At 45.1% G+C, this 21,938-nt stretch overlaps 1 protein-coding gene across 7 annotated transcripts in view; it reads left to right on the plus strand.

Annotated features, from left to right (window-relative positions):
* Positions 1–21,938, plus strand: part of PISD (phosphatidylserine decarboxylase) — a 49,558-nt gene that overhangs the window by 11,070 nt on the left and 16,550 nt on the right. Inside the window, exons 1-3 of one of the 7 annotated variants that reach the window (XM_088143807.1) lie at positions 5,110–5,262; positions 12,709–12,931; positions 14,822–14,987. The exons of 1 other annotated variant lie outside the window; for it this stretch is intronic. In XM_088143807.1, the coding sequence (XP_087999933.1) occupies positions 12,882–12,931; positions 14,822–14,987 (216 nt within the window). In that variant the 5' untranslated portion in view covers positions 5,110–5,262; positions 12,709–12,881. Of the gene's footprint in view, positions 1–5,109; positions 5,263–5,891; positions 6,171–12,708; positions 13,120–14,821; positions 14,988–21,938 lie in introns of those variants that run through there. 5 more of the 7 variants (XM_015888767.3, XM_015888768.3, XM_025169222.2 and 2 more) reach the window with 5 other exon arrangements.

Here is a 21,938-nt window from a genome sequence, read left to right on the forward strand (position 1 = left end):
TCTGAGAATTCTGTTTGATTTGACTCAGTTGGGTGGCTGTGGATGGGGTGGTACCATCTTGATACTACTAGAAGGATAGGGTCAAGATTTTTACTCTCATTTCTGCCTTTTTTGGGGTGGTACCAATCACCCTTTCCACATGTCTAGGTATGGCATGGCCTGTCTGAGATGCCACATTCAGTTTTCCATTGCAGTTGTGGGGGGCTTTGTCAGTTGGGGTAACACATTTTGGGAGGGATTTAAGAAATGGGGTTTATAGGTGAACTGGATAGAGCCCCAGAACATCAGCTGTGAAAGTAGCTGCTATTTGTTTCGAGGTGATGGTACTTCCTTTGGAGGTCCCAGTGTCCTGCCTTCATCCGTCCCTAAATTTCTGAAGGAGCTGCTTTTCTCCACGCCAAACTGTCTGTGTGTGCAGATAATTTCCCTTTTTCTTTTAAAAGAGAGCTTGTTTGTTTCCCGTGAAGAAGAGGGCTAGTTTATGGTGGCCCTAATTTTGGAATGCCTCCTGCATTTTATTATTTTTGGTATCAAGTTGAAACCTTACTTGCGCAGATGTTTTAATACAAATGATACCATTTCATTTTTGCATTTAAATGTGCATTTTTAATCCTGGTTGATTCAGGTTTAGCAGTCTTCCCATTTGGTTTATATGGCAGCTGGCATCTTGTACTGAATGTCTGCTGTTGTCTGAGTCCACCCCGTGGTCTGAGGCTGATGGTGCCTTCTCTTTGTGTTCTGCCTGGGGCTTGCAACCACAGAGCTGCTGATGCTGTGACATCCGTGGGGGGAAAGGAGGGGCTGCGCTTTCAGCCTCGGGTTCCGCATTTGGAGTGCTGGTTAAGCAGCGAAATGGATGCCTTAAACTTTAAACCCTGTTAAAATAGGAAAATTGCTTAGTTTGTCAAGAGGGGCTCTGCAACGTATCCAGCACCCATTCATGTCCCAAACTACACTGAAAAAGCACCCACAATTTTCACTCCTGCCCATTCCAGGGGGAGAGTTGGAGCAACCAGTGCAGTGCTGAGCATTTCCCCTCCCCCCATTCATGCCGTCCCTAAATCTCTTGGAAGTGTGTAGCATTGAAAAGCTATCACAGCTGCTGCCAGCTGGGTTTCCTTAGAGTGGCTCCCTTGAATGCATGCCAGTAGATTTTTTCCCATGGCCTGGACATAATCAGACTATAAAGACTGGGGTGATTCGTTCTTGCTTTTTCTGTCTTCTACTTCCCTCTCTGTTGTTTTATTTGCCTTTAAATATAGACTGCGGATTACGTTGTATAAAGACAGTGTAGCTGGCGGGAACACTGTCTAAAGTCTGGCAGAGAAGCAGCACACGTCCCCCAGAACCCAGTGAACTTTGGCTCCAGTTCATGGTGACATCTTATCCCGTGAAGGCTGGGTACAACATGGCATTCCAGCTGAGCTTAGTCCTCCCTGTCTCTAGATACCTGACCGGGTCAGGAGAAACCCAAAGTCCCCAACCTTCCCTTCAGCCCCTGGATTGGCTACTGGCTCTCAGCAGAGGGGTGGGGCCGGTGTTGACAAGCAGTCCCTCTGGTGACATGGCCCAAAGGGCACCGGGTTTACTAGAGCCACCCCATGGGAGATCCTGGCTCAGAAAAAGGATCAATGGAAAAGGCCACAGCGTGACCCTGGAGCCGAGGATATTCCTGTGCAGAGGGAAACCTTCCTCCAGGCCAGCTGTCCAGGAAAGAGAGGTTTTTAGGCAGGGAGGTGTAACCCCTGCCCCTCTGTCCTCAGTATAGGCAATAATATTGGCGTGACATAAAGGGCTGTTACAAAGACTACGGGATTTGAGCCCTTGGGAACATTGGAATGTTCAGTACTATTATTAAATAGGGAAATGCATTTTAATCCAAAGGTCTGCTATAAATCAACAAATCTATCATTCCCACAAATGATAGGCTTTTTTGTATATACTATAACTTGGACTAAATCTGATCTGAAGGCCATTAAGGGGTACCATTTTGTCCAGAGGCACAAGCTTATGCTAGGCTGAGAATATGTAAAGATTTCTCTCAGATGATTCAACTGTAGTGGTCTGTTGGTGAGCAAAGAGTTTTTTGGTAGATTGCACATGATGAAAAGGTTAACTTCTCAGAATCTTGGAAACCAATGGTTGTTTGTTGGGGAATTGGAGGCACAAGTGCTATGTAAACTGTGTGGAGCTTCTGGAAGAAAGATGGGAAATAAGTTTAATAAATAAACCAGGAGACTGTGAGTTCTAGTCCTGCCTTAGCCGTGAAAGCCGGCTGGGTGACTTTGGGCCAGTCACTGTCTCTCAACCCAACCCACCTCACAGGGTTGTTGTTGTGGGGAAAAAAGGAGGAGGAAGGAGGATTATGTATGTTCACTGCCTTGAGTTATTTATAAACAAATAATAAAGGTGGGATAAAAACCTAATAAATAAATAAATAGAAGTGTCAAAGCACTGCCAAAATAAATTGGGTTTACATGCTGTTGGGAAATTAGGAGTGCACACTCCTTGCTCTTTAAGATTGTCACGATGAAGAGTTTTGCAACCAGATACAGGGAAGCAGACATGGAAGGTAGTTGCTGAAGGAAACAGGGTCCTGGCAAAATCATAATGCCACACATTTGTTGAGATGCAGGGGACACATATAAGGGAAAATTAGTAAGGCTGCCAAGGGAAAAAAACCCCGTCCTTGAATATTCATTGTGCAAAGGGGAATGTGTGGCTTTGCAAGCTCCAGGTCTGGTTTCATACCTCAAGTACTTGAGCTCTAATCTATGAAGGGGCAACTTTGAAAGATACCAGCGGCTGAAACTTACGCCGTGCAATTGTCAGGAGGAGAAGCTGACATTCTTCACCAGTTTTAGCTCTAACTAGCCAAGACTGAGCAGGCTATGGCTTATGGCTTACAAGGGGCTGCTTGGGCACAGTATTGAAGCAAATCTTCCCCATGTGGCACCTGTCTTGTGGAATCATTTGCCCAAGGCAAGTATGTTTTCATGACTGCATCCCAGAAAGTTGGCATCCAGCCTTTGTTTACACACCTCCAGCAAAGAAGAATCCACCATCTCCCATCTATTCTACTACTGAATAGCTGCTGCTGTAGGACATTTTTCTTTTAGTTCATCTGAAGTCAGCTTCCTTATAACTTGTCCTGACTTCTGGAAGAACTCTGACAGCTAACGTTTCTCCCCTCTGTCTTCTCCCCTCCAAGCTAAACATATCCGTGCCTCCAATTGTTCCTTGGACAGTTTTCCTTCAATGCCCTTTATCATCTTGGTTGCTCTCTTCAGGCACTCTCTAGTTTGTCAATGATCTTCCTAAAATGTGGTGTGCAGACCTGACACAATATTTTAGATGTGATTGGATCAATGCAGAATAGAAAGGAAGGATGACTTGGCTTGGCTGATATTGATCTTGACATTTCCATTGATGAAGACTAGGATTACATTTCCTTTTTTTTTTTTTTCCCAACTTAATCACACTTTTGGATCATGTTCAGCTTGTGATCCATCAAGGTATCCTGATATTAAGGGTGGTGTGGGTCTTCCAGGCTGTGTGGCCATGTTCTGGAAGTTTTGTTTCCTAACGTTTCGCCAGCACCTGTGACCGGCATCTTCAGAGTGCAGGAGCACAGACAGGAGCAGTTCTCTCTGTGCCCAGCTCCTGTCTGTGCTCCTGCCCTCTGAAGATGCTGGTCACAGGTGCTGGCGAAACGTTAGGAAACAAGACTTCCAGAACACGGCCACACAGCCCGGAAGACCCACACCAGCCTTCGTATGCCAGCCATGAAAGCCTTCGACAATACATATCCTGATATTTTTTGCATGTTCTGCTGCCCAGTATGATTCCACCCATCCTATACTCATGTCCTTGATTTTTCCTGCCCAAAAATGGAACTTTGCATTTGTCCCTGATAAATTCATCTTGCTGACTTTTTCCCATTGTTCTAGTTTGTCAGATTTCTCCTGAATTTTGATACTGTCCTCTAAGTTGTTTGCTGTCTTTCCTGTCTCTGTATGTCATCCACAATTTGATATTCATAGTTTCTAAACCCTCATCCAAGTCATTTATAAATATGTTGTACAGCACAGGGCCTAGAAAAGTGATCTGTGGCATCAACCCCATCTTCCAACTTGATGTGGCGCCATTGAGATATGCTTGCTGGACACCAATTCTGTAGCCCTTTGATGGTAGCAGCATCCAGCCCACATGTTGCTGTCTTCTGTACTTGGATCTTACAGGAGATTTGTTGAATGCTTTACTGAGAACAAGATATATTGTGTCCATCATGTTCCCATGGTCGACCACATTTCATCCATTGTTTTCATATATTACTGTTGTAAACTGCTTCATGGTTCACATACATGTCTAGTAGTCTGTAATTTAAGTGTGTGTGTGTGTGTGTGTGTGTGTGTGTGTGTAGTAAGTCCATTTAAAGTTAGATGGATTTTCTCTTAAGGAAGCAGATGTGGAATTGTGATCTTAGTCCTAGAGGATGAGAAGTGCAATGCGTGAAGCAGCGGGGTAGCTTAGTCCACAAATTTAAATTGGGGATATTAAACATTCAGTTATTTACTTTAGCCATTAGTTTAAACATCTGGCTTATTTTACACTTTTAGTTGCAAAGCAGCGGGTGCGAGATAGTTTACAACAAAACAAAAGAGAACACTACTGTGGAATTAATTTAAATGCAATAAATGCTTACAGAACAGACAAAGCCACACCACATTTCTGCCCAGGGTAGCTCATGTACCTTTAGGTGCCCTTCTAAAACCGCCCCTCTACCATAGGGATTCTTCTTCTGCTGGGGTCAAGGCTTTGAAGGGCTTTCTCTGCTTGTTAGGACAACAGTTTGTATCTGGAGTCTGGCAGCAGTGCCTCCCAAATGCAAGTTCGTATTAACTGTCAGCGGATGCTCCTGTGAGTTAAATTTGTATGCTGGCAAGATGCGGATGGAAGATCTGGGAAGTACTGTTCCTGTCACTAATGCTTGGGAGTCACAAAGGACGTGAGAGAATTTCCCGGGCAGAAGGAGGGGCTTCCTCTCTTCCCTTCCCCTCCCCACAGTGACTTATAAAATAGTCTGGAAGAACATCTGCAGGAGTGGCGTTCTTTTCTGTAGGAAAGCGAGTGCTGAGAAAACCGCGAGCTTGGGCGCAGGTGAAGTCACCGGGGCTCGGACTGGATGGAGGGAGCTCTCGTCCCAGCCTGCAGTGTCAGTCCTCTCTCCTGGTGAAGGCGCTGGGCTTCTCTGGAGATCGGGTACCTAAATGTTGTGGAATGTAGGCCGTTTTCATTCCCGCTGTCGCTCAGTAGGACAATGAATTTCATGGCTAACCTGAACCTGCTTTTCTTTGTGAATAAAGTTTTGCTTAGATGCATTGTATTTCCTCTACTTCCTAGCCATCTTTTAGCTGAGGGTCTTTCCAAAATGGCTTACAGCATTAAAAAAGAGTTGATGTAATTTGACAGTTTCTGTTCAAGTGGGGTTTTGGTGCCTCGAAAAATATTTTCTAATGCTATTTTTCCAACCTCCATTAATATTTTTCTTTGTTCAGAGTAACCACTGTTCCAAAAGACGATCCAGAGTGTGCTCCTGTTTCATCCTTGTGCGAGTGAATTGGTTGATAAATCAGTTCCATGCTTTTGTACACTTGGCTGCTGCTGCGGTCTAAGAGGCTCCCTGCCTGAAGCGTCTTGCTAGAAGGGCTCCTGCCCCAGCTAGCTGCAACGTGAGGGTCCTCCCACTGGTCGGTGACTCATCGGCTGCTACCCGGCCCAGCCCCCTCTTCAGACTCTGCCTTCGGCACATGCTGCCGGCTGGCAGGAAGCCTGGGGGAAGTGAGCGAGCCCTGTCATGAGGTTGGTCGCTCCTCCTGCTTTATTGCCTGCTGCGCCTCTCTTAAAGAAGCCCGTCCCTGTTCTGGTATTGGCAGAAAAGCCACCTCTCCATCTCTGATGGTGGGGCGTCCTTAAGAGGGAATCGCTGAAGCGTGAGCCGTCTCCTCTACCCCCCTGAGCTGCTTTCTTAAAGAAAAAGAGTGCTGAGGCTACACTCCGTAAGAACCAGGGAATCTCAGAAGGGACCTCGATTTCTGAGGCCTGTTTTGGTCTCCAGCAGTCCTTTTCTTCTTCATCCTCCTCCTCACTGTCATCATAATGAGTCAAGGGTATGGCAAAATGGTTCTCCTGCTGACTAGCTCTTAATTTTTCTGTCAATTGTAAATGTGAGTTTTACCTTGGAAATGGTAAATAGGGAATAGGGATTTGAATAGGGAAGTGTGTGAGTCCAGGTATATTAGTCAATGATATGGTCTCCAGTTATACGGTGATCAGAGTTTGTATCTGCCTTGGGAGGCGTATGATAAAACATGGTTCTTTTAGCTTTGATCCAGTATGTCTCCTCAACGTGTACCAGCCTTACCTGTCTGGCACTGATAAAGATATTGTTAGGAAACAGTTGATCTCAGACCAAAATATCCCAGTAGAATGCCTGAATGGGCTGGGTTTGGCAAAGATTTCTCCTCTCATCAAAAAAAGTCATGGATTTATATTCTTGTTGAGAACTGTTTAGTAGGCATCATATCAATTGCTTTCTACCTTTGGACACAGGGAGCCGTGCCTTTGGAAGGAGGCATATACATTCTGGTTTTGAAATAATACTGGTTTTAGTAAATGGCAGAGCTTGGAAGGTGAATATGGGCCATAATTTTTTTTCCATTTTTAAATTATGGAAGCAGGGGTGTGCACTGCACATAAAAAACAGGTGGAGTTCCAACTGTACCATCATCTTCTCTTTTTTGACCATACCCTGCAGACACCCCTACACAGGAGTAACTTTTCAGGTTATTATAATGGCAATGAAACCTGAAATGGCATTTGTTTGGGCTGGCCTCTTGGACAGCTCGTCAAGAAGATGCCTTCTTCACAGGGTGAGCAGCTTGGAAAAGGGAAAAGCCTTTCCCATCCCCTGCTCCCCGGTCAGGACTGGGGCTGGGAGTTTCTGCCTGCAAAGCAGCTTTCTGGATGTGGAATAACAGCTTTCATTTCCATTTCATTTCATTTCATTTCATTTCATTTCATTTCATATTTTATGCTTATGAGCTCTTGCAAAGTACTAAAGGGAGGTAGTTGAAAAATGTCTGCCTTCATTGATTCTCTCAATGCATGAAATGTCATCCTTTCTTAGAAGGGAAAGGAGCGTTTCTTGAAAATGGCGTGAGCTCACTAGCAGCCAGTCAGAGCCTTGCTTTCAGTCTCTATTGTTAGGCGAGGTTTAGAATGTAAAAGTTTCTGAAGAAGAAAGAGCGGTCCCAGGAGGTGGCAAGGAGGATTTCAAGAGAAGTAATGTGTTGTGAAAGAAAGTGGGAAAGATTTAGGAATATTTTTCACAAATAGCAAGTGAAGAATATGGCCTCACGTGGTAGGCTGTACTGTTATACCAAGAAATTCCCTGCTTGTAAAAAAGCAACACAGGAGTTTTGGCTTAGACGTCTTCACGAAGTGCCAGGTTTCTCTGCAGATAGTTTGCTCATTTCTTTGTTTCATTATGAAGGGAAGCTTTTAATTCTGAAGACTTCCATCCACAGCCTGAAGCAGTCTGGACCTGAATGACGTCATGCGGTCCACAGTGTACCCGGCGTGTCTCAGGGCTGAACACTCTCAGGTTGCTGGGGCAGATTTGTGTGACGTGATTGACTCAGCCAGCCAAGAGTCTGCAAACTGAATACAAAAAGGGCCTCATAATTCTTTGGGGAGATGAAATGGTAATCTGCCCATAAGAACTCTTTGGTCTTTCTCCTCATTTGCAGAATCTGTTTTGGGGACAATTAAAATCTGTTTAGCTGATTAATTATCCCAGCTATCAACACTGTAATCAAATGTTAATGATCAGAAAGTTGGAAAATCCTCTTGTGTGCCTAAAGTCACATTATTTTAGAGGTACAGAAGTAAGTGTCACAGGATCAGAGTCTTAACTTAGTCAAGCCAGTGGGATTCCTGTACATAAAACACAACATTAAAGTAAGTTTAAAAGGCGCAGAATGTAATGAGCTTGGCAGCTGAGGGATTTCTCTTTCTTCCTCTCTTCTCTGTTTCCTCTCAGACTTCAATCCTGGAATTGCGTCTACTCTCAGAAGGAAAGACAAAAATAAATTTGGTGAACTCTTGTCACTTCTAGATGTCAAGTTCATGAGGTTCCACCTGATATTGCAGACAGGATATATAAAAAGTGGCTGCAGCATCCGATGCTTCTGGTTGCTAAGTCCCTGAGACCTTGTAGTTCCTATGGAACCATTCAGCTGGTGATATAAGATTATAGTTGATTAGGCTGAATATAAGATGAAGTGGGAAAATTGCCAGAAGTAATTTAAATGACAGGAAGAATGTGGAAATGTGGACTTTGCATTAACTGTAGAGAACAAAGGCAACAATTAAAATGTGTATCATGGAATCATAGAGTTGAAAAGGGTAGGGTCATTAGCCCATATCAGGGCAGGAACTGCTAAAGCTCTTCAGACAGACGGCTATCCAGCTTTATTTATTTGTACAATTTGAGGCTGATTATCGGTCTTCTGCTTTGATTCAGATCTTAGGCAATCCTAAGTAAAAGCAGCTGCCTCAAGTGAAGGATTTGGGTATTATTCAAGCTGGGAATGGAATGGACCAGACTGATTTCATCACGGGATGCTGTCTGTAGAAGCCAATGGAGAAAAGCAGAACCTGTGCACTTCAGCTGCCACACTGAACCATAAACTGGCCACCCATATTTTAGACTAATGTGTTGGGCAAACTGTGCTTAATTTTGGCTTGCGTCTGTTCTGCAACCTCAAAAATAGAGTTAATTGAATAAACTATATTTAATTAACCGCAAGCAAGCATATCATGCAACCACAACCAATGAAGCATCAGCAGAATACAATGGAAATTATCTCTTTTCTGTTCTGGAAGAAAGGCAAGAGGATACATTTGCCCCACCCAGAGGCAGTTCCCACGTGGTTACAACGTGGGCCGGAGGGTGAAGGGACCTGAACGTATGTATCCTTATCCAGACCCTAATTGAATGCCTTTTCTGGAGGGAAAAGAATCAAATCCCCACTGCCCACAAGACCTCAAATCTACCTTTGCCAGCTCTGAGTAGTGAGTGTGTAGATGCAGGACAAAAGAAAGCATAGTCAAGGAACACATTTTTATAAAAAAATGCATATATAAATAAAACTGCATGATTGCGTGTGTTCCCTTTTCTAAAATTTTCTTTTCTAAACTTATATGCGAGGTTGAGAAAGGGAGTCGTCGTCCATCTTTATCAATTCCTGCCTCCTGAGTTCTCTATGGAATCTTCTTCCTACCTCAATCTTACTTCCCCCCCCTTACTTAATCCCTACATTCTATTTTTCTTATAGTTACCAACCAAGCAGAGGTAGTATTCATGTGGGCTTCCAAAGGTCAGGCGAGGGTCTTCCTAGGCCCCCCGTGTTCTCCCAGCTTTCCACCAAGGGTTGCTTCGCGCTGCTTCCCACTGGCCTCCTGGTTCCGGCTGGACCTCGCGCCTCTTCTCTCTTCCTTTTCTGGCTTTCTGTCTCTCCTTCAACTGCTGCTGCTTCCTTTTTTTCTTTTTCCTTCCAAACCAGCTTTCAACTGATGAATGGCAGAAATTTAAAAATTTTTGGCCCCATAATTTTTATTTTTCTCATGGGAGAAACATTTTCTCATTCATCTCATGGGATGAAATATTTTCAGGTCCTGATCTATGTACAGTATTAGGCATTTAGGATAATATGGGAAGGGAAACCATTCAAGGGTACTTTCTGCCCTCAGTATAATCTCTCTCAGATGACTGATCATTGAATGAAATTTTGTATCATTAACAGATAAAGTCATGCCTGAAACAGAACTTTCTGATAGAAATCTAGATTAAAATCTTCACCTGAAAGATGGATAGCAGAACAATTAAGTGGATACAATTAAGTCATCAAATTGAAAGAGGTACTGGGATGCCACAAGGAAGGATTAGTCCTGGCTCCTCCCTTCTTCAGTATTTGTATTAATGATCTGGAATAAGAGGAGGAACAAATGCTGATCAAATTTGCAGATGGCATAGAATTGGGGGTGGGGTAATCTAATATTTTAGAAAACAAAATTCAAAACTATCTTGATGCATTAGAGAAATGGATTGAGAATATCAAAATAGGAAGCAGAAATCAAATGCATAGATAAAGAGTAAGGGATACCTAGCTTGACAACACCATTTGCAAATAGATCTTGAAATAATAATTGATTACAAATGCAGTATGAATCAGCGGCGTGGTTTGACTGCAAATCAGCCAAATGTAATTCTGGGCTGCTTCAATAATATTATTGTTTCCAAATCATGGGAAGCAGTCCTTCCATTTTATTTTGTCTTAGTCAGCTCCACCTTGGGTATTGTGTCTAATTCTGGGCATCAGACTCAAGGAGGATTCAAATCCAACTGGGACTAGCTCAGGAAAGGGCGGTTTGGATGATTAGGGGACTAGAAATTGTCCTAGAAAGAGAGATTGAATGTTTAACTGAGAAGAGAAGATGGCGTGAGAATGAGAGCACTGTTCAGATACTTGAAGGGGTATCATGCAGAAGAAACGGAGGACACGGAATAAAAGATTAAAGACTGATTCCAGTTAAAAGTAAGGAATAATTTCCTAAGAGAAAGAGCAGTTGGGCTCAGAAACAAAGAGCGGAAGGTTCCGCTTCGCTGGGCGTGTTCAGGCAGAAGGTAGGCAGTCTGTCTGGGACGCTTTACTACACTTTGGATTCCTGCCTGATCAGTACTAAATAATTATTCCTGCAACCAATTACAGGAGATTGGACTGGATGGCCTTAATGGACCGTTTCCGTAAAATACAACTATCATCCTTTAAATTCTAACCTGGACTAAAATGTATGTTGCAGTCTTATTTCACTCTTCCTCATAAGAAAAAAAAATCAGTTTACCTCTGTATTCCACTGTTGCTTTACATCTCAAGGCAGTTGGTCCAATGGGAGAATTTCTCCAGATGGTCTCTTCTATGATCATAAAAGCAGTTTTGCAAAGTATAAAAAGAAAATGGCAAAAATAACTGAAAACTAAAGTATCAGATGGAAGCAAAAATCATCTTTAAAAACATTGATAGATATTATATTCCATATCTGGAATGTTTTAATTGTAATAGAAGTATATTGGGAGTGGCGAAGAGGGATTTTTGCTTATACATGGTGGGAAATCTGAATGAGATTATACATGGCATCAAAGAAATTTTGCACTTTGAGACCAAACAGCAGGCTTGAAAATGAGCAAGTTAACTTCCCTGGCAGCATTTTTGAGTCCCCACAGTGTGCTCACAAGACTCCCAGTGTGGCTCCCATCTCAACAAGATTAACTTAGGCCAGTGTTGTCCAAACTTGGCCACTTTAAGATGAGTGGGCTTCAACTCCCAGAATTCCCCAGCCAGCCATGCTGGGAGTTGAAGTCCACTCATCTTAAAGTGGCCAAGTTTGGACAACACTGACTTAGGCACTGCCCCATGGAAGGAGAAAACACGTGGAAATGAGTTTTTGATCCTCCAAACTGAAATGTCCCCGGGGAGGGGGGTGATTTTCATTGGCTTTGCTTGTGAAGCAAATATGGAGATCTGCTTCTGAGAGAGAAAGTTAGGAGAAGATGGCTGAAGTGTAGGAGCTCCAGTTTGCCTGGAATGCAGGAGGCCTGAAAGACCTTCCAGATTTGCTCTTCCTACCCACCCATTTCCGGCTGAGGCTCGATAGAACTGCCTTCTGCTTCACAGATGGATACTGATGGAAGAATGAGATTTGCTGAAATTTGTATTCAGATCTTGAAGGAATATTTTGGAATAAAGTAGGAAGGGTTTGTTCTCTGGCCTGCTTATTCTCTCCTAGCTTCCTTTCTGAAATATACATGCCCTTGAGGGCTGCTGACAATATTGGGTGACCAGAAACGAGCTCAACCGTTTCATCACCAAAACTCAGCCTTGGCTTTCTGTTTTTTGGAGGGTGAAGTCCTTTATTATCAGGCTTCTGGGTTTGGTTTCTGGTCCCCCGTTCTGTACCAGCTCAGACATCAGGAGGGCTCTGACACGACTTAGATGGTCCTAACTATGAAATCCTTGGATATGTTTATTCTTCTGAGCTACTGCCTGCGCTGCTTGGTGCTCAATATGCTGCTCGTTCTCATTCGTTCCGTTGCTGGAAAACGTTTGCAGATGGGATGATTCCCTTGGCCTGGGCCGGGTGGGCTTCACGGGGCCATTCCTGCTGCCTGGAATGAGAAATTGCCCTCTCCCTTCCTGGCATCTAGCTTGCTTTGGCCGGAGAAGGAGAAGGAGAGCGTCTCTGGCCCTGAGAAGGCTGCATGCGTTGCCTGGTCTTGCACGCCTGCCCAGAACCGACAAGGCTGTCATTACTGCAGTGCAGAGTTGACACCGAGAACGGCCTCCCCCTCCTCCCGGCCTCTCTCGCATTCAGCCTGGCTTTGGGAGAGATGCGTGTGGCTTGCTGGCAGCATTCCTGACCATCGTGATTCAGTCTCCCACCGCCGCTGCTCCAGACTCTTCAGAGAGGCAGCCAGGCCTCAATGGCAGCCCCTGGCTGACGCAGGGCCTCTGCACGTGTGTTGGGGAGAGTGTTTGCTTTGTCTCTGCAGAAGGATGTGACCCAGTGCCTGTTTGTTTGCAATAGCTGAGACCATCCTAAGAGAGCAAGAGGCAGGGCCAGTCGAAGGAAGTACCTGCAGGAGAACTTGGGAGCTGTGACTGCGCCTCCTCCTTCCTCCTCCCGTTGCCGGAGTGAGTGAGGGAAAGAAGCAAGCGAGAGAGAGAGAGAGAGACTGATTCTGAGCCTGACAGCCAAGGATGTGTCAGTCAAGCGCCTTGCAGGGACCAGAGCTGCACTCAGGGAAATGGTGAGATGCTGCAAAGCTTTATCTAACCCTCCTCCCTCTTGCTGCAACCTCCACAAAGTTAAAATTCATGTCCGGAGGCTGCGTTCAGGAAACAGTGGTGGCAGCGGCAGCTGTGCCAGGGAGCAGCATCCGCAGCTGGAAAGTGCGGCCCCAGCTGGGAGCACCCCAAATAGGAAGGTCCGTTTCAGGTACTGTCTGGCGTATCTTTTGCTTTGTGGGAGGGAGGGGGGGAGAGGAGACTGGCAGGTGTCCACAAAGCCTTTGTTTGGCCTAATTACTGTGATAAAGCTCTTGATTCACTTGACTGGCCCAGGAAGGAGGGGCACGGCACGTCTGTCAAGCCCTTTGAGGAGTGGAACCAGAGGGGCTTGTCCTCACCTGGGGATTAAGGTGGGACCCTTTGGAAACAAGGCCCTGCATTGCGAGCGTGGCTCCTTTTGCAGACAGCTATCAAGCCGCCACTCTGCAGGGATTGGCTGTGATTGTCTGCAGTGAAAGGGGGAAAGATGGAGCCATAAAGCCAGCGTGATGCCATGCCTCTCAGCTCTTGCCATTGTCTTCTGTCTAGCCAGCTTTTGGGGGGCCTGAAAGAGCCGGAGGGTGAGCAGCACGCAGGAGCTCCCTTTTAGCTTCCCTTCGCTTAAGAGCCTAAACTCTTTCGGCTCCACTGAAACACAGCTGCCCCTTCTGGGGCTATGGACTGTGAGTGGGGATATTGCTTGACTCCTCAGGGACCCAAAGGACCTGCTCCAGATTTTATTCTTGGGACAGATCCCTGCTCTGCCAGGAACTTTCCAGAAGTTTTTTCTCCTGAAGGAGTTATCTTCTCCTTGATACTGGTGGTCTTTGCACACTCGCCCTATGTGGGCAACTGAGCCAGCCGTTGAGGCTTGAAATCCAAGTCCGCAGCCAGTTTTGCTTCTAATAATGCAGCTAATGTATGCTAGGAGAAAAGTGAACGCTGTCTTCCCAGATAAAATAAAAACGAACAACTGGGTGGGATTTGCTGGTGGTATTCTTTGTTTTGACCAATTTAAAGTCCATCTAGCCTTTGTTCCTTTTTGTTATGAAGAGTCCGATCCAGAAAGGGGACAGGTCAGCTTTAGGAAAGATGTTTCAGGAGCTGCGTGTGAGTCAGGATGCAGCGCTGTCCTGGCTCAAAGCAGTCCTGTTAGTAGTCCCTACAGGCTGACTTAATACCTCAGTTCCTTTTCTCTGTTGGAACATGTTGCCTGCTGAGAGCAAGCAGATGCCTGAATCTTGCTGGTTTCCTTGTGGGCTTTATGGGACCCACCTGGTCCTGTGCTGGTCTTGCTGCAACATGGCTCTTTACAGTGCTAGCAACTTGTAGGATATCTCCAATGAAGTTTTCAGCTCTTGAGGGGAAACGAGACAAAGTCCATGCCCTTGTACTATGTGCCAGCAACTACAGAATGTTCCACCATTATTTCCCGCAAAGGCCAACAGGAATATGAGTTCTTGAAAAATAACAGGGAAGAGGCTTTGACTCAACCTGCAGTGGAGTAGGTGAAATTCTCCAGGAAGCAGGACTTAGCGTTTCCTGTACCGCACTGTCTTGCAGCTCTGTTTTTACTGTGGACAGTAGTAAAACCATCCTTCTGGGATATATTTGGAGGGGTTTCTATTGTCTTTCCCACCCAGTACTGTTTCCTGCTTCTGGACTGTACAGGAGCTTCCCTGAGGGCAAGACCATCTGAAACATCAAGAACGTCTGTGACAGAGCAAAACGGGCTGCTGTGCTTTGCTGGGGTTAGGCCAAATTTGTTTCTGATGGGAGCTGCCCTGTTATTTGGGAAAACCTCAGGAGGCAAAAGAGAGCCCCCTTGACACCAGGTTGGCTGACCATCTTGTGTGTCTGTAATCCTACAGGTTGCAATTTCCCCAGCTGGCCCTGAGGCGAAGGTTGGGCCAGCTGAGCTGTATGTCTAGGCCTGCTCTGAAACTCCGTTCTTGGCCTCTGACTATTCTCTATTATCTCCTGCCTTTCGGTGCTCTTAAACCCTTGACCAGAGTGAGATGGAGACCTGTGAGCAGGGTAAGTGCTTGCGGGTTTGTCTTGTGCTTGTGGTGCCCCATTGCTGTGGGGGAGGGAGGTGACTCTTGGTAGGCCACAGAAGCTGAAATGGGGATGGCAGGTGAAGGGCAAGGATGCCAGAGGAAGCTGTCTCTTCCTTTTCCCTCGCACCTGGTCCTGGTCCTGCCTCTGTTAGGTCTTTGCAGAAGGGACATGCACGCCTAACCCTCCAGTGAATGCTTCTGCCTGGAAATGTTGTGTTAACTATGGGGACAGCGGGAGAGAAAGTAATGGCAGCCTCTGCTCCTTGTCATGGGAAGCTAGAGAAGGCTGGCTCCTATGTCTTTAGGCTGCTTAGAAGTGCACTGCAGAGAAGTGAAACTCCTTGGCTTTGGGAGCTGCAGAACATGTCTGTAAAGGGGATCCAGAGGACACTGTACCTTTCTCAGCACTCTTTGGGGCTTTCTTTGTGTGGTCTTACACATGTGAGTCTTACCTGAGAGATGCAGTTCTGCGTCCCTGTGGAGTACCATTGTTCTGAAGGGATTTCTGTAGGGTCAAGGGATTTTTCTGCAGGAGGTTATGGTCACAGCTATTCAGCTTGTTCCATTTAATTAGGTAGTGACACTGGTACTAAGTAAATAATTAGCATGAAAGGCAAATGTGATGGCTGGCCATTGCTCTTGTTTCAGCTGGCTTCCTAAAGCTGCTGCTCTTTCGTTTTCTAATTTCTATCCACCTTAGGATTCTGCCATTCCAACTGTGAAATGGAAAGTAAGACAAGTTTAACAAAAAGAATCATAAGTACTCCAAGAAAGTAAAATGAGGAAATAATGCACAATATAGCAGTTAGCAAACTCCAATACCACATACCAACTTAGATGTTCTAAGCTTTGAGTTTCACATAATCTCACACCTATGTGCATAGTCTTACCCACTTTAGAGTGCAGTGGGGAGGGGGGAAGAGGTTGAGGAAGATATTACACTCTCTGCGTTTGTCTCTTCTTGTTTCGGGGTTGGTGTCATTCATGTGTGAAGACACGTGCTCAAGAGTCTATTACAGGAGTACTCCCTGTTATGTCTGCATGCAGAGATCTGTGAAAAATATCTTCAGGGTGTTCCAGTAGGAGACCTGTGCAAAATATTTTCCAATAGAGGTGAATATGTGTAGCTCAGGGTTGAACTGTGGAGTCCGTGGGGTTCTCTGAGCTTGGTTCTTTTCTTGCAAATGTCTCGTTACCCGGCTAGGTAACATCTTCAGTGCTAAAATGGGAAGGGGTTTGCTCTCTATTTATATACTGTGGCCTGCCTTGCCAGTGCTGGTAAAGGTGGGGGTTTTGTTTTGCTCCTCTGGTAGTTCCTTGATTAGCATGTTTGCTGCTTGATTGTGCGCCTGGTGGTAACCTTTGCTTATCTGGGTGATGACTGCTGGTGAGGCGATCTTCTGGTCTTTTGTCTCTTTTGAGTAGTGTGTAGATGCTGTTTATCTCTATGTGTCTGTTAATTGCTGCCTTGTCTGAATACCAGGCTTCCAAGAATTCTCTTGTATTTTTGAATTTAGCTTGGTCTAAGATGCTGACAGTTTCCCAGTTAAAACTATGGTTGAGTCTGTCCATGTGCTGTGAGATTAAGGAGTTCTCATCATGTCTTCTGACTGCTAGTTGGTGCTCGTGGATGCGCTCTGCTAGTCTTCTGCCTGTCTGTCCTACATAGTGTTTGTTGCAGTCCTTACACTGTATGTTGTAGATGAGTCCTGTTTTTTCTTCTTGGGCTACTGGGTCTTTTGGTTTACTTAAGATGTTTTGGAGTGATTTTGTTGGTTTGTGTGCTACAGAGATGCCGTAGCACAAGAAAAAAACAAACAGGAGTCATCTACAACATACAGTGTAAGGACTGTAAGAAAAGAACCAATCTCAGAGAACCCCGAGGACTCCACAAAATATTTTCCGTCTTTTTGAACTCTTGGCTTGAGCGAGGTAGATACCTCCCGGGCTTCTGCCTGAGCTTGCTATCTATGCTTCTGCTTGAGTTAGGGCTTTGCCCATTAACCGTTTGTTATCAACAACCTGCAGAGGAGTTGTGAGCCATTAGAGAAGGCAGCCTGCCTCCAGCCTCCCCTTCCCTGGAAAGCTAGCCCGCTGGACCGGCTGGCTGATGCAACTCCAAAATGGCTGATGGGATATGTTCTACTGACAGATTGATAGGCTGAGAGACTCTCTTCCTCTCCTGTACTTACTGCACAGTTTAGAGCTTTGAGTGAAGTTTAGCCCCTGTTTTTCTTGCTGCTATTTGATGGCACATTTTTATTGCACTCAGCTCTTGGGTGGTCCTTTTTCCATAAAAACCATCCCTGAGGAGCAGTTGGATCAATGCTGAGTAGAGGAAGATGATGCATTTTAAGATTTCCTTGAGGTGCCTGTTCTCCCGGCACCTGTGACACAGTTCATTTGGCATATTTAAATTTAAAGGCCTTTAAAACAGACCCCTGAATCCACAGAGAGTTCAGAGAACAGAGCTGTTTGCATATAGTCATTGCACGAGCATTGGTTTTGTCAAATGAGAGAGTAGCCATTTTCCCATCTGATACGCTAGGAACTTAGCAGAGGAAAAGGGCATATAGGTAAGCGCTTAAAATAAGCTGGAATCGCCCAGTAGACTGAGCCTGATAAATAATGGAGGTTGGTGTGCCTCCAGAGTTCTTAATACATTTATTTTTTCCTCAGTGTTTTCTTATGAGTGATTTTTAAAAAGTGTCTTCCTTTTGATTTTCTTTTCAAATATTTAGATTTAGCCTCATTCAATATGCCCAGCAGCCAAGCTCCCTGCTCTGCACACACATACATGTACACACACACATATTTATGTATACAGACACACACAAGAATTAATGGAAAGCTAGCATGCTGCAAAGAAAAGGTAGCTTGTATTTTCTAACAGTGCTTTTGCATTCTACATAGATCCTAGAAACATTTTCAGAAAATAAATTTTGCCTTCTGGTAAGTGAAGTTTTGTGATCATACTTAGGACACCCATTTTGTAAAATCTCTATTATGCTCTCAAAATTCCAAATGTGTCTATTGTTTCAAAAAGGTTAAGGGTCCCTGAAGTAAACTAGAATGTTAGATAGTTTGGCTGAGCATGTGGTGTGAACTGAGCCGCCATGGCTTAGGCCAATGACAGGTGATCTTTTCAGCACCTGGAAACATATAAGGGGTGACCTTTTTTAGGTGGCTTATGAGATGGCAGGCTCATCCTAGAGTCTGGGCACAAGAATGGGATGTCATGCAAGAATTCCAAAAATCACATGAGGAAAAAGCTTTTGGTTGGTTGGAGTCCACAGTTGGTAGAGCAGTGACCCAAAATACATGGAGCTGCATGCATGTCTGTCTGTCTGTCTGTCTGTCTGTCTGTCTGTCTATTCAACGTCAGGCTTGGGCGACAAGCCGGTTGCTCAATTCCTGTTGCAACTAATGGATTAACAATCAGTTGATCTGAAAAAAGTGGACCCTGCACCTGTGGGAAAAATGCTAGGAAGAAAAAAAATATTTTCAAAGACAAGAAAAATATTTTCTGTTTTGTGTTAGGAACCTCATTACTAGGGCACTGGAATTCCCTAAAATCAGAATGCTCACTAGGAAATAATAGAAGCTGACTGGCTGTATTGTTCTCAGGGCACCCGTTGCGATGGCAATAGACTGGAATTTCTGATCGTGTGGTAGTTCCTGGCACCTCCCTTGGGCAAAGAAGCTGGGCTTCTCCCCCCTCTAGGCACAGAGGCATTGCTGTAAACCTGACATTGCTGCACCAACAACCAATTCCTTGAAGAACTGCACAAGCAGGAATGCTGTTGGATGTAATACTAGCAAACGACTAACCATGTTAGCTTCTTATTAGAAAAGCCTTATTACCAGGAAAACTGGTATTTAGAAAATAAGTCCATCTTTTACTTCCTTGGGTTGCAGGAAAAGTCCCTCAGCAATTCCAGCCTGTGTCGTGAACTGCAGCTTAGCCGTGTCTGGAAGAACATTGGTTTGCCACCCCTGGTGTGCAGTATACCTAGTTGCATGGAGAAATAGCAAGAGCTTCCTCTTAAACCCGAAGTTGGAGCTACCAATAATTTTAGATTTACTCAGCTTCTGCTGATTCTCACCAGATCTAAGGAGCATCATCTCGATCTCTTTCAGCAGTTCCAATCTTGATGCCTGACCTAAACTATTGATCTGGCCCTGAATATGTTTACACAAGTACCTCAGAACCTCTACTAAGTGGGCCAGAGCAGAGACAGGCAATTTTATGCAACTGGACCCCCATTTCTGTTTCTTTAAAACACTGGAGTGGCAGAAGGCCAGAGGTAGAAGATGACTTCAACAAGAGGTCTGAGGGAATTTGGGGCACATTTTTCCTCTCCTTTAATTCTGAATTTTTATTTTGTTTACAGCTTTTGGAGGTACAAACACTACCTTTTAAAGGGTTAGCACGCTTTTATTTCAGGTGGAAAATACTGTTTCCTTGGCCATTCTGCAGATGTGTTGTTGAATGAATGTCTTTATCAGGCACATTGCTGGCCCCAAGAAAAAGAGAATACAGCCAGAGAATTATGTCTCCTCCTCCCCATGGGGCATTTATAAGTACTTGTGAGTATGGAAATAACTACCTAGTATATCTGAACTATCTTGGCTGCCTTCTCCTTAGTCACCTCTTACCATTGATGGCAGCTACTCTTCTGCATATCTCCTAGGCAAAGTGGAGTCAGTGTCTGTGATTTCAGAGATAGCCAGCTTGTTATTATCCAAGTTCTCTTTATGGAACTTAAGCAAAGCTATCTACAATATTCACCTCTTGTGGTGTAGAGCACCACCATCACTGTTCCTCCTGATGGAACCATTGTGACATTTGCTATATACAGTCCTCAACTTCTGATGTTCTCATGCCTGTAATTTGGCTGTGGAGAGAGATTTTGAAATTGTCACTCTGGAATCTCCAGTAGGATTCCAGAACTAGTGCCTAGTAAGAGATCCATTCATTTGTCATAGAGTGAGGATCTCTTCCCCTGAAACAAAAAGAAACTATGGTTATTTAGAACAGATGTATAGGAACCCATTCCTCAGGTATACAAACCAGACAGACTAGAATCAGATGCTATCATCTGCTACTAAGTAAGCTGGCTATGCAATAAATCCTCCTTAAGGTGCCTGGGGAACAATGGAATAGACAATTATGATAATCCTTGTGATTAATAAACTGACTTGGCAGTTGGCTGTGCTGTAGAAGTGTTTGTCTGTTTGTTTCACTGTGGTTTGGCCTGTTGTTGTTAAGAGTTGGTGGTAAGGACCTATCTCTACAACATCAAGAGTTTAAACACCTGCTCACTATCCACTGCAGTATTGACCATCAGCTTGCAGCACCCTCTAGCAGCCAGGTCCTAACGAAAGAACAATGGGTACAAATCTGACAGTAGAAATATAGGTAGTCCTTGGGTTATGACCACTCATTCAGTGACCGTTCAAAGTTATGACGGAGCTGAATGAGGGGGACTTACGACTGGTCTTTGAAGTGGCAGCTGTTGCAGTGGGCGCTCGGCAACCAGCTTGCAATTACGCAGTCGCAGTATCCTGCAGTCACATGAGCACCATTTGCGACCTTCCCCGCTGGCTTCCTACAAGCAAAGTCAATGGGGAAGCCAGCAGGAGTTTGTAAGTTGCTCCCGCCGCTTTTTCACCCAAGGAGCCCCTGGGCAGCATGGGGATCTTGTACTCCATAGCACCCACCCGCCTGGCTGTACTTGTAGCACCCACCTGTGGTACCCGCTCGCCACACACCGTACTGCCTGCCTGCAGCACCCGCCTGCCTGCACGCCATAGCACCCACCCGCCCACTCGTGCTTTGTAGCACTGGCCTGCAGTGCCGGCCGGCTCACACTCCATAGCACCTGCCTGTGGCACCTGCCTGTGGTGCCTGCCTGTAGCTCTCGCCCGCCGGCCTGCTTGCCTGGCATATAGTTTCAGCTCCTCTTCCCACATTGCGGTCATGTGAGGTCCTCGCTTAATGACCCGTGCTGTCCTCACTTAAAAATGGCAATGGGGACTGCCAGGATTGCCATTGCTAAGTGATTCAGTCACGTGACATCGTGCTTTACAACTGCATCTCTTAGTGATGGAAATTCCGGTCCCAATTCCCAGCATAATCCAAGGACTGCCCTTAGAGTTATCTAAAAGGAGTGGGGGAATATGTCGACTTCTAGGACAAAAGCAACGGAATGACAAAGGCTGAATTCATCACAAAACAGCTGAGCTAGAATTTAATAGGAGGCCTTATTCACCACAAGGATTGAACAGAGACAAAAGGTTCTTATTATATAATGCGCGTTAATCCTCCACTGGTGCAAAACTGGGTAACACCTAAACAACTGTTATCTGTAGATAATCTATTCCTGTCTCCACCTCCTACAGCATAACCCCAACTTTTATCATCTAAAAGGTGTCACTCTGAGAGGTTCGTGTAGATGCATCAGCAGCCATTGGCCTTCAGGGACTTGCTTTCCTGAGCAGTCCACTGGATACGTCAGCTCCCAGTTACCAGTTTGGAATTCAGCAAAGCAGGTGGTTCTTTGCCAGTCAGCACAGCAGCAAAGAACAGAAGGCTGGCAGGTCAGAAAGAGGGGCCTCCACTCATCTACGGGGAAGCTGAAGAAGCCCTGTCTAGTGGTCCCCCCTGCTTGTAGGCAGGCAGCTTGGTATGGAAGGAGGCCAAAGCCACGTCTTTGAGGCTGCAAAAGTTGGGATTATGCTTTGTGTAAATTCAGAAGGGTTCCAATACATGCAAGATCCTTATCAGAGTGGTAAAATAATAGTAATAGCAATAACGACGATCCCTTTAACACCATCAAACAACAATATCTGCCTGTCCCAGGTCCTTGGGAAGGATGCATAAAAATGCCAAATCCAGTCTAAACATCTGGCTGACTGTGCAACC

This window comes from Python bivittatus, unplaced genomic scaffold, assembly GCF_059951505.1.
Source record: "Python bivittatus isolate LINGU-HERP-01145 unplaced genomic scaffold, Pbiv_v1 ctg000390_np1212, whole genome shotgun sequence".
Classification (NCBI taxonomy): domain Eukaryota; kingdom Metazoa; phylum Chordata; class Lepidosauria; order Squamata; family Pythonidae; genus Python; species Python bivittatus.